This window comes from Puma concolor, chromosome B2 (assembly GCF_028749965.1).
Source record: "Puma concolor isolate L17-30 chromosome B2, mPumCon1.1.hap2, whole genome shotgun sequence".
Lineage (NCBI taxonomy): Eukaryota > Metazoa > Chordata > Mammalia > Carnivora > Felidae > Puma > Puma concolor.
The window spans coordinates 134,989,742-135,004,738 of NC_141671.1; the positions used below are offsets into that span (position 1 = coordinate 134,989,742).

Consider the following 14,997-nt stretch of genomic DNA (forward strand, 5'->3'; position numbering starts at 1 on the left):
ATGTTATAAGTACTTTCCCCCATCTTGAGTTTTTGTTTTGTTTTCTTTTGTTTTTGTTTCAAATGGTAATATGTCCTGGTATTTCAAATAGTAATATGTCTAGTGTATGGAGATAGTCCTGATTCCTTTAACAGTTGCTGCCTACTTCATTGTGCTGACTTATTCCGTAGCCTATTCCATCAGTCCCTTATTGATGGGCATTTGGTTCTAATAGTTAGCTAATACAAACAGTACTGGGATAAATAGTTTTACGCATACTTAATTTTTAGAAACTTTGCTAGTATTTTTGGGAAAGATTTGTAGAAGTGGGACTGCTAAATTGAAGGGTAAATGAACATGATGTTTGGGGGAATGTTGCCAAATCCTCCTCCATCGGTGTGGTGCGGGTTATTTTTTCTCATCTCTCAGATCCACCATTTTATCCTCCACTTAAAGCCGCTGACACCTGAACTCAGCACACCACATTTCTGCTGTACCGGCAGGCTCCCTGTTGAGTTTTGGTAAAAGTGTGCTGGAGGCAGAATGCAAATCAGGAAAACGGACAAGGGATTTACTGCCTTCTGCTTTGTTGCCTCCAGTAAGGGGAGGATATGGTTTCTGATTTTCTACACTCCTAGAACCCACTGTTAGGTTTCTGCCCCAGGCAGTCAGTAACCTACCCTAGAAACCTCTGCTCTGTGGGGCCTCCTTTGAACTCTTGGGGTTCGTGCCCAGTGAGATGGTACCCTTTCTTCAGAGGTCCGATCCTAGCTCACCGGGTCTTTTCTCCTAACCAGTCAGGTCGCCTTTCTCTTAACCAGCCAGGCAGTGCGACTTTCTCAGGATTCTGGGTTCCAGCTCAGCAGGGATCCTTCTCCAAGTGATCGTATTCGAATCCCAACCTGTTTCCTTGGTTTCCTCAACTTCTAGGGAAAAAAGCTTCTTCCTGGAATTACTATATTGTGAGACTGCAGGGTTTACTTTTGGTCTTTTAGATTCAATACCTGGTTAACAGTTCTCTTTTAATTAAATTAGATAATGTGAATTTTACTTCTCTGAGTCTGACCAATGTGTAGGTTTTGTCATCTTGCATTTATTTACCCTCAATCTGTGAGAATGTTCATTTCTCTACGACCTCGGCAACAGAGTTTGTTGCTAAGCTTTTGGATTTTTGCTAATCTGTTAGGTAAGCCATGGCTTCTCAGTAGAGTTTGAATGTGTTTTTCTTTTATTTGGGGAAGGTGGAGAATCCCTCAAATGAATATCCATTTGTATTATTGCTTGTAACTATCTGGCCCATTTCCCCATAGGTCTTCTGCCTGTTTCCTTCTCTATTTTTAGATGCTTTATTTTTCTTTCTTTGCTTTTTTTTTTTTTTTTTTTTGGTATTAACTATATCAGTCCTTGATTGTCATACAAATCTGAATATTTTCCCACAGGGTGTCATTTATCTTTTTACTTTGCTAGTGACAGTTGATTTTTTTTTTTTTTTAGTTTTTATTTTATTTGTTTGCCATGCATGCATTTTTTTATATTTATGTAATCAAATGTTAGCAATTTTTTTCCGTTCTTTCTGGAAATTGAAGCAAAATTAAGAAAGTCTTCCCCATACACTTATATTTTCTTTTAATAAGTATATCATTTTATCTTTATCTTTAGGCTTCTGATCCATTTGGAATTTATCCTGGTGTACAATATAAAGAATGAATCGTTTATGTTTTTCTGGGCAGGTTCCCTGAAGACCCCCTTTCTTGGCCACTAGCAAGTTCTCTGAGGTCAGAACACCCTGGCTGAGAGCATGTATTCAAGACCATGACTGTGGTCCAAGGGTGTCTGGGCTCACTCAGACAAGACAGCTGAACAACCCTAAAAGAGAGTCTGAAATTTGTTTTTTTAAAAAATTTTTTTTTTCAACGTTTATTTTTATTTTTGGGACAGAGAGAGACAGAGCATGAACGGGGGAGGGGCAGAGAGAGAGGGAGACAGAATCGGAAACAGGCTCCAGGCTCTGAGCCATCAGCCCAGAGCCCGACGCGGGGCTCGAACCCACGGACCGCGAGATCGTGACCTGGCTGAAGTCGGATGCTTAACCGACTGCGCCACCCAGGCGCCCCTGAAATTTGGTTTTGATGAAACTGTTAAACTGAAAAGTTTTAAAGGTGTAGCCAAAACATCTGCTATTCCCATATTTGTTAACCATCCTTTTAGGAACAGGGCTCTGCTGGCCTAAAGATCTGATGTTGCCCTCAGGTTTTATGTTGCCACATCCATAAATAAGGTCTAAGATGTCATATATATATCAAAAGTGACCCCAAAGGTTAGCGTTTCGAAACTGCAATGCATGCTACCTTTCTCCAAAGCTGGAAAGACTTCAGGCTTCCACAGAAGTTCTAATTACGTGCCAGTTTCTTACAAGTCAAGGATTCAAGAGTTTTAGCCTACATATTCCAATAGCAAAAATTTTCTTAGAAGATTTTATTTTATTTTTTTAATTTGAGAGAGAGAAAGGGGGGGGAGAGAATATTAAGCAGGCTCCACTCAGCATAAAGCCTAACATGGGGCTCGATCCCACGACCCTGGGATCAGGACCTGAGCCAAAATCGAGTCAGGTACGCAACCCACTGAGCCATCCAGGTGTCGCTAAAAGACTTTATTTTTAAGTAATCTCTACACCCAATGTGGGGCTTGAACTCACAACCCCTTGATCAAGAGTTGCATGGTCTACCAACTGAGCCAGCTAGGCACCCCGCAATAGCAAATTTAAGTCAAATAAGAAGGAATAGATTTTAAAACAAACCTATGAAATGACTTTGCTTCAAAAAAGACAACCTACAACCTCCCAGTCATCTGGAGCCAGGTAGATCTCAAGAAGTAGCCTCCATCAAATTCTTTGTCCTAACTCCAGAATGGAAGTCACTGTTCGATGGGAATAGCTAATATTTATTTGATTTGGACACCTGGTTATCAATTGAGTGATTGCAATGTTGTGGTTACATAAATAACTTTCACTTTTCTGAAATAGCTTTGAAAAAAAAGTTTATTTATTTGGTTTTTGAGAGAAAGGAAGAGAGAAGGCATGCGCACGTGCGCGCCTGTGTTTGTGGAGGAGGGGAGTGGGCAGAGAGAAAGGGAGACAGAGACTCCAAAGCAGGCTCTAGGCTCCGAACTGTCAGTGCAGAGCCCGATTTAGGGTTCAGACTCTCGAACCGTGAGTTCATGACCTGAGCTGAAATCAAGAGTCCATCGCTTAACTGACTGAGCCATCCAGGAGTCCTGAAATAGCTTTTCTCAATATCATTTCATTCATAGGAGATTATACAACCTAACTTTTAGGTTCATTTTTGCTGACTTAGACTGGGAAAAAAAAAAAAAAAAGGAAGTTCCAAGAGCTGCTTATGGTTATTTAACGAAATATTCCACCTATCATTTTACCTTAGTAAACACTGGACTAATACTTTCGCCCTCTTTGTGGGTGCATTTAAAAATAATAGAAGGTTTGGGGAGTACCAGAGATGCGAGGATACGAATGTAAAAAAATGGATCTCATTTTCTTGTCCATCACTATCCTCTTCTCGCTGGGCTATCTTTCTGTTAGTGACCTCCAGGTCTTTGACTTCTTGCACATTTTTCTTTTCACCTTTTGTTCCCTCCTTAAAGAAAGAAAGGCATGTTATAATAGAAATGAATAATCTAATGGTATCCTGCTGTGACTCCCTACCGTTTCTTGTCTCTCCTTCGTGCATCTATGTGTTGTCACACGAGTATAATGTATACAGATCAGACATCTTACCAGACGCCTCCACCCAGGCTTCCCCTAATGTAGTTGCCTCACCCCCAGCCACCAGAGAACAGATTGCCCGTTACATCACTCAAGTGTATTGTTCTCATTTCTCCCTATGGCATATGTTCCTTCTAGATGCTTTTTAGCTCATGGTTAAGGAGAGGCAAAACATACTCTGCATTTTAAGATTAATATTATATATACTTGACTTTTACAAGACTAGACACCCTGGGGACTGACGTTTAACAGATGTTAATGGAATTTAATTTTTACGCACCCTGTGTGAGAACATTTATCTTTGGGATAAAATGCTATGAAACCTATGTGGCACCAAGAAAATTTCATAATAAATGATTTTTCACTCTATATCCTTAAATCAAATTACAGAGTCTGAGCAAAGTGGAAAAGCTGTTTCCTGATATTTAGAATTTAAAACCTGAATATGATTATCATTAATTTATTACACTGAGAGTATCAATAGGCATTTTGCCAGAGTTATCACTAGTGCAAAACAATTCTAAAATGGTGCCTATAAAGAAACTTTTTTCACAACCTATTTTTCCATTGATTTTCATTAGGTAAGAAGTTCTTTCTGAAAAAAAAAAAAAATCTGGCCCCAAACATATTAAATAATAAACAGCATGATAAGTGTTCTGAAAATTTTCATGTAAAAAAAAAAAAAAACCTCTAATAAAGCAATACCACTCAGAAGTACTTGTAAAATTATAGGCACTTGACAATGTATGTTGAGTAAATTAATTTGCTGTTCTAAGGCTATGCCTAGGAACATAATAGCCACTTGTTTTTTTTTTTGTTTGTTTTTAAGTACATTTTTGTGTGGATGTGAACTACACTTTAATTTCAGATTTCGGCTAATGTTACGATTCATAGAATTTGGATTATCAATTCAAGCTTTTAGAAAATAGAACTTTTGTAATCTTCCTAATTAATGAACTAATATATATTAAAAGAAACTTTCCATTTATTCTATACATGTTAAAAATTCTGAGAGCTCTCCGGTTCCATTTAATGAAGAAAACTCTTCTCTTTTTAGTTCAGTGACTGGCACTGGGATGTCTACTTAATACACATTTGATGAGTATATGAATGATTGCGACAGGAGCCAGGCACTTACAGAAAAATGAGGTCATGTGGCAATTGTGATGAGCATTCGAGGAAATCGAGATGGTTGCTGCTCTGGTTCTACCCTGAGCTAGAAGTGTGATCTCAGGTAAGTCCACTGTCCTTCCTGAGCCTTGACTTCCTCCACGCAAACGCGGATGTTTCAGACAGTCTCGAATGGCCTCCCACCTCCCAAACCCTAGTTCTAAATCTTAACATTAACCAGTCATTCTTTCCAGTTTTGCTTTGGACTGTAGCCATGGGTAGAGACACACTTAGGCTATAAACCCTCTGCATTTGAAATTACACGTAGTGGCCTCTAGAACTAAATCTCTTTAGGCTTGTATGCTAAGGCAAGCAGTAGAAAGATAGAAGCCTTGAGGGTTCACACATAAAAGAGGTGAGCCAGTGGAGGAGACCAGAGAAGGAGAAGGATATCTAGAAAAAGCGCCCCTGTAGTTCAGAAGTCTCCAGACAGCAGGTTTTCTCTGGAGGTAACAGTAAGTTTTATTTATGACTGATTAACAACTGATTAATTTATAAAAGGCTTCCCTTCCAAAGGGAGCACCAGGATACTTTATTTCCTAATTGGATGGTGACTTTGCACATAAATAAAAGAGAATCACTGCTGCCTGTTGGGGTGACAGTTTGACAAGGCAGGTTTATTCTTGTCTCCCTCCTGATTTACTATATGACCTTGGGCCAGTCATTTATCTTCCCCCAAACCAGTTTCGCTAATTGTAAAACGGAAATAAAAATACTTGCTGCCTTCACAGAGGATTAATGAGATAAGGTGAATGTCTTTAAGCTCCCGGAGGGGAAAAGGCTGTATACAAGTAAGCAAAGAACTAGTAAGAAGCTGCTGGACTTTTCGCACGACTTGGGAAAGAAATCCCCAATGATAGAACCCCAGAGCTTTAAGTTCTCTAGTCTAAAAGAAAGGGGGTGGTGTGGACTCCGATCTTACAACCAGCCCAAGTTTTCCTCCAGCATACATTGGAGACTGGAATGGATAGCAGCTGGGAGGCAAGCCTGAATTTATTCCTCCAGGGTTCTAGCTCTTGCTCCGTCCTGAACGGCGACATCTTGGGGAGGGGTCAAATTAGTGTTCTGCTTCCTCAATTTCTTCTTCTGTAAGATGCTGAATGTAATACTACTTAGATACGTGGAGATACACGTATAGATTCCTGACATATAGTGAGTTCCAAGTAAGTATCTTCTATAACTTGACTTTAGCAGCAAAATTCAAACTGATGGAGTGTTTTCCTCCTAAAGATCAAAGGTCCTTAGGAAAGAGCGTTGGGGTACAAAGGTAAACGTGATGTAAAAATTCTTCATTTAAAAGGTGGGGCAGGGAACTGATACAAAGATTGATTCGGCTCACTCTCTTACACTGAATAAAGCGTGTTTGGACAACGCCTTAAAATTCGCCTGCGCGACCGCAAGGGGGCACTGTGAGTCTGCTTTGGCGCGGGAGAGGCGCCAGCAGCGCTGGGCCGCGAGGACTGGATCCCGGCGTCCGGGAGAAACGCCCCGCCCCAGCTCGGGCTCCGGAAGGAGTGGCCTTGATGACAGCAGGAGCGAGGGGCTACAGGTAGCCCGATAGCTCTTCGAGCTCGTGCTCCTCGCACCCTGCAACAGGTCCCTTCCTGGCAGGTTCTTCCTGGCGGCTCTTCATAACGTGGGATCCGCTCGCTAGTGCCTGAGCTCAGAAACCCGGACACCCTAGCCCCGGACCCCCCCGCCCCCCCCCCCCCCCCACGAACTGTAGGGAACATTTTGGGTGCGCCTAGGTGGGGTGCTTTTCCGGGCAAAAGGGTCAAAGCTGCCGTTTGCTTCTTTAAGGGCTCTGTGTCCCTTAAGGGGTTAAGCTTTTCTGATTTAGGGAAAGAGGACTCTCCCCTCCCCCACCCCCCAAAGCCAAATGCGCAATTCTGGAAACGACTCTGAAATCATCAGTAGTCTGTCTCCAAGGTCCAGGTTAGCGGATGGCACTCCCCACCGGGACTCCTCCGGGAACAGCGCCCAGTTTCGGTCCTCCAATATCTCAGGCGCGAAGTTGAATCGCCCTTCTGCGAAAAGAGAGGAGACCTGCCCCATCGAGTACCTCGACCAAAATTCTCTTAGCCCCAAGAAGAGGTCAGATAATTCAGGAAATGTAGTCGAGGCACTCGCTCTGTTCCACCTACCGCTCGGGTCCCCACCCCCAGGCGTTTGCCCAGGCATTTGGGAAAAAGGGGGAAACTCGGCTGATTCTCTTCCCTGGAGGGAAAGTGCGGCGCACCAAGGTGTCCCAGCGTCTCCTGTAAAGCCGGCTGGGTGGCGGTGTATCCGTGTCCTCGCGATCCCGGGCGGGAGGTGTGAGCTCTGCTCCCTGGGCTCCAGGACAGGTCGCCGGAAGCGTCCCTGGGGACAGAGCCACCCGGGAGATTCGGGCGGAACGCATGGTGGGCGGACCGGACTGAAAGCACACTGGAGACGAGGATGAAAGAACCTGGCAGAAAGTAGGGTGGGGGGGCCGGGTGGAAGGCGCCGGCCCAGGGGAAAGGTCCGACCCATCCCAAACTTTCACAGACTCGGGGGTTTTCGGAGGGGAGAGCCAGGCAGGAGCGCCAGCTTTTTCCGCCGCCCCGCGCGCCCCGCCGCAGCGAGGAGGGGCGGCACGCAGCGCCGGCTGGACTCGGGCGGTCCCCTCGTCGCGCCCACCCGCCGGGCTAAAGCGCCGCGGCTCGGGGCTCTGGGCGGGCGTCCACGGAAGAAGCCAGACCGCCTGGCTCCGGCCTGCGCGCCGGCTCCGAGGAAGGGGCGCTAACTCGATTTGGGCAAGGAGGAGGGCAACTTGGCCTCACGGCCTCGCCCGGCCGGGTCAGGCAGCGGGACGTGCCCTTGGGCTGTCCGCGGGCACGCCGGCCGAAGTCGGGGCGGCTCGCGACCAAGTGAGATTTCCACGAGCTGGAGAAATCGGATTAAAAAGAAACGCACAGAGCGATCCCAGGCAGCCGCGGGAGCCGGGCAGCCTAGAAGCCGCCCGCTGCGCGCCGGGAGGACGGCGGTGACCCGCACTCGCGAAGACGAGGCGCTCCAGGGCGGCCGCGGGGCTGCGCGCAGGAGCCGCCTCCCCAGCGTGGGGCGCGCGTTCAGACGCCGCCACCGGCCGCCGGAAGGCGAGATGCGGCGCGCGGCTCCCGGCCGGTCCCGGCGGAGCAAACTCCGGGGCGGCACCGCGCGCCGCTGACCCGGCGCGAGTCCGAGGGCTGTGCCGGCCCCGCCCGCCTCCGCCCCCTCCCGCGCCCGCCGCGCGCCCCTCCCCGCGGCGGCGGCGCATCCAGGGGCGGCGCGGAGCGGAGCGGCTCGCACAGCCGCCAGTGCCTGCGAGCTCCAGGCTGCTTGGGGAATTCACTTTGCCGCTTTTACGCTTCTCCCTCTTCGGGATTCTTCTGCTGGCTTTCTGGCTCCGGCCCTCTCCTTTCCTTTACACGGAGAACTTCGCGGCGGTTTCTCTTTCCCCTTGGAGGAGAGGATTAAAAGTTCCAAGAACTGGTGCCGCCCGTGCCGCTCGGGCGCTGGGACGGTGCTTGCCGGCGGGGTTCCAGTCCCACCATGTGCACCAACATAGTTTACGAGTGGCTGAAAGCGCTGCAGCTCCCGCAGTACGCGGAGTCCTTCGTGGATAACGGCTACGATGACCTGGAGGTGTGCAAACAGATCGGGGACCCGGACCTGGACGCCATCGGGGTGCTGGCGCCCGCGCACCGCCGCCGCATCCTGGAGGCCGTGCACCGGCTGCGGGAGCAGGATGCCGCCGCCGCCGGCCTCTACTTCACGCTGGAGCCGCAGCCGCCGCCCGTGCCGCCCGCGGTGACCGTCCCCACCGGCCGCCGGGGGGAGCCGTGTGGCGGCCCGGCCTCGGGCACCCGCGGGGACCCCCGCAGCCAGACGACCGCCCCCCGCAGCAGGGAGCTGGTGAGCTACCCCAAGCTGAAGCTGAAGATCATGATCAGGGATAAGCTCGTCCGCGATGGCATCCACCTGAGCAAGCCCCCGTACTCCCGCAAGGTAAGGTGGCGCCGCCCGGACCGCGCGGGGCGCGCGGCGGGAGGGGACACGGCCCAGCGGCGGCAGCGCATGCCAGGTGACGACGGGGAGGCCAAGGATGCTTTGGGTAGTTGGGATGCTCTCGTCTGTTCTTTCCGTATTCGCTCTTGGGTCCTTCCTTCCCGGTGTCACCAGCGGTTGGTAAGGCAAGATCCCGCACCCAGGTGTCAGTTCTAAACGAGGACCAAGTCTCCGCTTAGGTCCGGGGCTCACCTGCCAGGAACCGGAATGAGCGGCGCTTCTCCAGGAGCGAAGGGCAATTCCAGATACCCTCTGTGGTAGTGTTTAAGTCTGGCAGGTACCGGAACGGTGGCTAATACCTACCTTGGTGTCGATCTTTTTTTCTCATCCTTTTCCTTATCTTTTTGAGAAATTTCCAGAGGGAAATTGACGAACTCTTTAAAGGGTGGGAAGTCAAGCCCTGTGATTCCCAATTCCATAAAGTCAAATCTCAGCAGTGCTGCACGTTTGTAAAGTGAACCATTGACACGGACCGGGGGCGGGGGGCGGGGGGGGGGGTGCGGGTAAAACAAATGTGTGGCCACTTGGGATGAGTTCCCTCACCTGGAGTACAGGGAGGTAATCTGTGCTAAAGACACTGAAGATAATGGGGCCGCGGAGGGTGGGCTGCCGGGGTCTGTGCTGGGTCACCGATTTGGTTTACTGTTAATCCAGATGCCACAAAGGAGGAGCCACTCTGAGTTCTAGAAAGTGTTGAGAGGACTGGCGGTTGGGAGGGGAGAGCACAGTCCAAGGAAGTGAGATTTTCAGTGGCCAGTGAGGAATTCTGGGGGGGGAGGGGGGGAAGGAACTGGGAGGTTATGGAAACTGCCCTGTGAGGAAGGCTCAAGTACAGGTTTGGGCCTTGAATAATGAACAGGAAGTCTTATTTTCACACAGGAGCTCTCCCTCCAGCCGAGTCTGTTCCGTTTAGGTTCCTGAAGCCTTCCAAGTTGAGGGTCTTTGCCTTGAAAGGGAGAAGTAGACAGCACAGGTGATCCTCAAACTTGATTGGATTTACCCAGGAAAGGGAGGACTTCAGCTGGAAATCCTATAGAGAAGCTCAGGGGGGAATGGTGGTAAAGGAGCTGCAGCTGGGGGGTGAGGGGGGGGTGGGGGTGGGGGGAACGGCTGTAAACACAGCACCCTAACAGGGGAACACGGATTATCTACATGTTCTGTGCTCATCTTGGTCACTTGCGTTGCCTTATGTTCTTAAGTACAGGTCATAATGTCCAGCTTTCAGGAAGGGCAAGCGAAAACTTGGTAAAAAGTGGATAGACGGGAATAAAGCGTTCGATATTATCCACATGTTATCTTGCAAGAAAGGGAATTTGGATAACTTGCTTGAGAGTAGACATTCGTCTTATAAAAATATAGAGAGGGCAGGTCCGGAGGACAGTTTGCCTCAAATTAAACGTGTATCCCAGTCACCCTCCCTGTGTTACCGATATAACCGATGTAGGCCCCAAACCGGGGAGTAGAGAGGAAAGCACGCTTTGCCCAGGCAGGTAGAGTTAGTCCTGTCTGGTGTGGATAGAGGGACAGGACCATTAGTCTCAAGGCTTGTTCCCAGAGACAGCAGATCAAAGGAGTTCAAGGTGTCAGACTCTTGTGATTTACATCCCAGGAAGTGAAGTGGGTGTGGGCTGAGAATATGTGAGCAGGTGGGCACATGGTGAGGACATGGGTCAAGGCCTGGCCAGAATGGGATACGGAGAATAAGATATATCACTGTGCCACTAGCTTATTCTTCGGGAACAGAGCTGAGTACAGGCAAGAGGGCAGAGGAGAGCGTGTGCTGGAGGGAGTGATGTGCAGGAAGTATCACATTTGGTCCTGAGACTTAAACATACAGGCATAGATATCAAACTTAGAAGCTGAGAAGGACTCTCGTTCCATTTAGAAGCGGTCGAGAATTCTATGGATGTGAAATGTCTGGGTGCAGACTTTGGACTGAATCCTCCTGCCTAGATCATGGTGTCCATATGGTAGCTCATTTGAGCAAGTGCGATTTAGAGAAGAAGATTTCACCTCGTGTTGCAATACTGTTTACTTTCCGTGTAAATGATGATTTCAGTCAACTTCCATATAAATCCGATAACAATCCTTGATAAAAAAGATAACACCCTATTCACTTTCCATATACACTTAATTCTGGTTCTTAAACTGATGGAGGAATCAAAGGGGGGCAGAAGTGTTTTTGGACCTCCACGGATGCTCCGACTGGGGACCAAAAACATAGAGATGACAAATTGAATTATTAAAAAAAGTTCTCTTGGTGTAGTTTTATACATCTGTTATAAGAAAAACACATAATAGGAACTAAGGTGTAATTAACATTGCATTGAACATACAAGTGAGCCACAGTGTCAAATCATGTTGCTCGTTCTGAATGTGTCACTTATGTGTGCATTGCCTGAAAAGTTTTGGGTTTTACATGATTTAAGAATTGTTTTCTGGCACAGCTTGTGTGTGGGCAGATAGTGCTAGGACTTTTCCTTCAGAATGTGATCCACATTAAAATAGCTCCAAGTTCCTTGGCTCGGTCATGGTCAGAACGTGTAGGTGGTTCATTATGTGCATTTGGGATTCTGCTTATTCAAGCAGGCCTTACGTTTCCTTTATAGTCATTTGCATCGTTGATCCCTGTGATTATTTTTTTGCATTTTGGTAAGAATATTAGGTGGCTTGAAAGTGGGTCATACCATGAATGATCAAGGCAGGGATAGCAAATCTTTAGAGAGGAAAGTAAATTGAGGAGTTTTCCCAAGAATCACTTGAGAGGACGTTAGGATTGTAGGATTTGCCTCAGGAAACAGTTAATGTTGGGGTTAATGTTGGGGGTGCTGTGCATCTTACCAACTGTTGCCACTTTCCCCTCTTCGGTGAGTTAAAATGTAAGTAAAAAAGTTAAGTTCCTCTTTGTTTTCCAAAGGCTGTAATTAAAATACAAGTTCAAAGTAAGTTTCCCTTTGGTTTTCCAAAGAAAGTAATTAAAATGTAAGTTCAAAGTAAGTTCCCCTTTGGTTCCCAAAGCAAGTCTGCAGCTTTGGAAAACCAGGAACTTGCAAAGAACGAATGCTGCTTGAAATAAAAAAGCATTGGATGGGTCCCTTTTCTGTGCTGTACTTAGCTTCTGTGACTGCTGTGATTCCTGCCTCAGTGGAATGGGGTTATGTTTTCACAGGGTAAATATTAGGTCAAGCTTTACACATATTATCTCCATACTCACCAGGCTCCGAGCCCTGTGCCAAGCCTCTAGGCTCCTGGTCCCTGTGCTTGGCAGGATGCAGAAGCCTGCCCTCGAGGAGCTTGGTCTAGCAGGGAAGACATCAAATGGAGTGAACAGTAATGCTAAAGACACGATTGCTTTGGTGGGTAGCACATGATGCCATGGACAGGTGCGTCCAACTTCATTTGCAGGGAGGCGGGTCTGGGCAGGCTTTCCAGAACTGACATTGGGTCAGAGAGCTGAAGGTTGGGAAGGGTTTGGCCTGAAAGTTTGCTATGAGCAAGGATCCTAAGGGAAGAGTGTTCTAGAGAGGGAGAACAGTATGTGCAAAGGCCAGAAAGGGAGGAGGTTGAGGTATGCAACCTGGCAACAGGAACTTAAGGGAATTCAGTCTGGACGGAGCCCAGAATGCTTGGAGGAAACGGCAACATACGAGAGACAGACAGTGGCTGGTCCTGGATGGCCTTGAACTCATCTTTAGGAGTTCAGAGTATCTTAAGAGGGGAGCTCTCCATGGATCCTGCCCAGAGGGAGGGTAAACAGTTTAGGTTGTTGTAGGGTCAGGAGAGATTTGCTGGTGGCCTGGACTGGGTAGTGACAGTGGGGGAGGAGCAGTGGAGGGAATTGTGAGGTGGAATGGACGGAACACGGTGACCGTTTGGCTGACAGGGATGAGAGGAGAGAGGTTGGGAGGACCTGCGGATTTCAGGATTCAGATTCTGATGCTGTTCCCTGATGAGGTAGAGGACCTGACAGAAGAGCAAGTTTGGGAAGGAAGAGGCTGCCTTCAGGTATAAACATACAGAGTGTCTCCAGTGTCTTCACTACCCTAAAAATCCTCTTGAGTTCCAACTCTTCCTCCTCCCTAAAACCCTGGCAACCGCTGATCTTTTTACTCTTTCCATAGTGTCTTTTCTAGAACATTCCATGGTTGAAAGCACGCAGTATGTAGTTCTTTCAGATTAGCTTCTTTCACTTAGTAATGTGTGTTTAAGGCTCCTCCATGTCTCCTCATGGCCTGACAGCTCATTTCTCTTTAGCGCCGAACCATATTCCGTTGAACGGATGTACCACCGACATGGTGAAGTTTGGCAGAGAAGACAGAACCAAGGCTACTGCTAGGGAAGAAGGTAGACTCCGTCATGGGAAGGGTTTTGCGGGTTGCGTTTTTGTTTGTTTGTTTAATTATTTTTAAGGATGAGAAGAACTCAAACGTGTCGAAGTGTTGGTGGTGGGGAGCCAGAGAAAGGGAGACACCCAGGAGGTCAAAGTCTTGGAGGAGGTGGGAGGGAATCGTGCCCAAAGCGTTGGAAGGAAAAGGTGGATTTGCTTCTAGTAGGAGAGGAGTTCCTCCTCCGCAGTGGGAGGGAGCACAGGAAGGATGGGCAAGGAGACTGGGAACATTGTGGGGGTGACATTGAGAAGTCCTCATTTCTCTGACCGCCTGATGCCAGTGAGGGGGAGGTGGAGGGATTAGAGGTTTAGGGGAGAAGGTTGTGGTCATATACAAGCATTGGGTGTTATGATCTGGTGCTACGGCTATGCCTGAACATGACACAGTATTTATAGGATGTGCGTAACCACACATGTATAGAAGGTACCCTCGTCGTGCATATGTGTGTGGTGCAAGTTGCAGGCTGTGCGTAAGTTTTATCGAGTCCTGTGGAGTTTGGCGGTGCTCTGGACTGTGGTGTGGTGGAGGGGAATGCTATGGGGCTATAAAGGTATCCTGTTTCCTAGCAGACTTGGAAAAGCAGAAAGCAGGCCTCAGGGTAGATAGCAGACGGGGTAGGCTTCTTGACTTTTTCATTTGAATAACATCTCCTTTCCAGTTAAAGCTGTGAGTTAGGGGCACCTGGGTGGTTAAGCGTCTGACTCTTAGTTTCGGCTCAGGTCGTGATCTCACAGTTTGTGGGTTCAAGCCCCACATTGGGCTGTGCACTGACAGTGTGGAGCCTGCTTGGGAGTCTCTCTCTGCCCCTCCCCCGGTTGTGTGCTCTCTCTCTCTCTCAAAATAAATAAATAAACTTTAAGAAAAACCTGTGAGTTACTATAACCTTATTTAATAATGCTGTCAGAGTGTTAGGTTTCTTTCATACCTCAGCGTGAATTTAATTATGTAACAAGACGCCTGTGGTAATAGGCCTGTTAATGGATGTTTGGGAGAGATGGCCTGGGATGAAGGACAGGCGGCATGAGGGCTTCTGTGTCTGTGCCAGGGAGAGGATACGGAAGAAATAGTCAGAAAGGAAAGACAGAAGTTGGTGAAAATAACTTTAGAGTTCTGCCCTGGGTCCTGGCAGAGCTGAACTGATGATAAATATTCCTCCCGAAGAATTCTTCCACCTTCGTGAAGTTATCAGGGACAGATTGGAAGCTGGCAAAGTTCAGTTTTCCCAGCTCAAGTCGATGTCCTCAAGTATCTGCAGCCTAGGCGAATGAAGATCCATCTAGAAAGAAGGGGCTGGGAGTGAGACGACTTTCCACATGCTCTTTATAGTTTACTTTCCGGAGAGTTTCCACGTACATGGACTCCTAGCCGGCCGGCCAGCCGTCTAGCTGTCCATCTGTCCGTCCATCTACTTAACAAACATCCCCTCCAGAGTTCCTCAGGTGAAATTTGAAACTGGCCCCTGTCCACGAAGCGCAGATAGAGACCAGAGAGAGAGGCAGACCAGTCCAGGTTGGTAGGTGGCAGGTCTGATATAAGCAAGGGAACTGACAAGTGAGGCTTGTCTTGGGTGCTGTGTGGTGAGTAGCTCTCTGCACCCGCCTGCCAGAATCT

At 48.0% G+C, this 14,997-nt stretch overlaps 1 protein-coding gene across 3 annotated transcripts in view; it reads left to right on the forward strand.

The window, feature by feature from the left end:
• Positions 1-8,189: 8,189 nt before the first annotated feature.
• Positions 8,190-14,997, forward strand: part of SAMD5 (sterile alpha motif domain containing 5) — a 52,809-nt gene continuing 46,001 nt past the window's right edge. For all 3 annotated transcript variants that reach the window (XM_086708100.1, XM_086708099.1, XM_086708101.1), the window contains exon 1: positions 8,190-8,938. In XM_086708100.1, the coding sequence (XP_086564226.1) occupies positions 8,483-8,938 (456 nt within the window). In that variant the 5' untranslated portion in view covers positions 8,190-8,482. The remainder of the gene's footprint in view (positions 8,939-14,997) is intronic.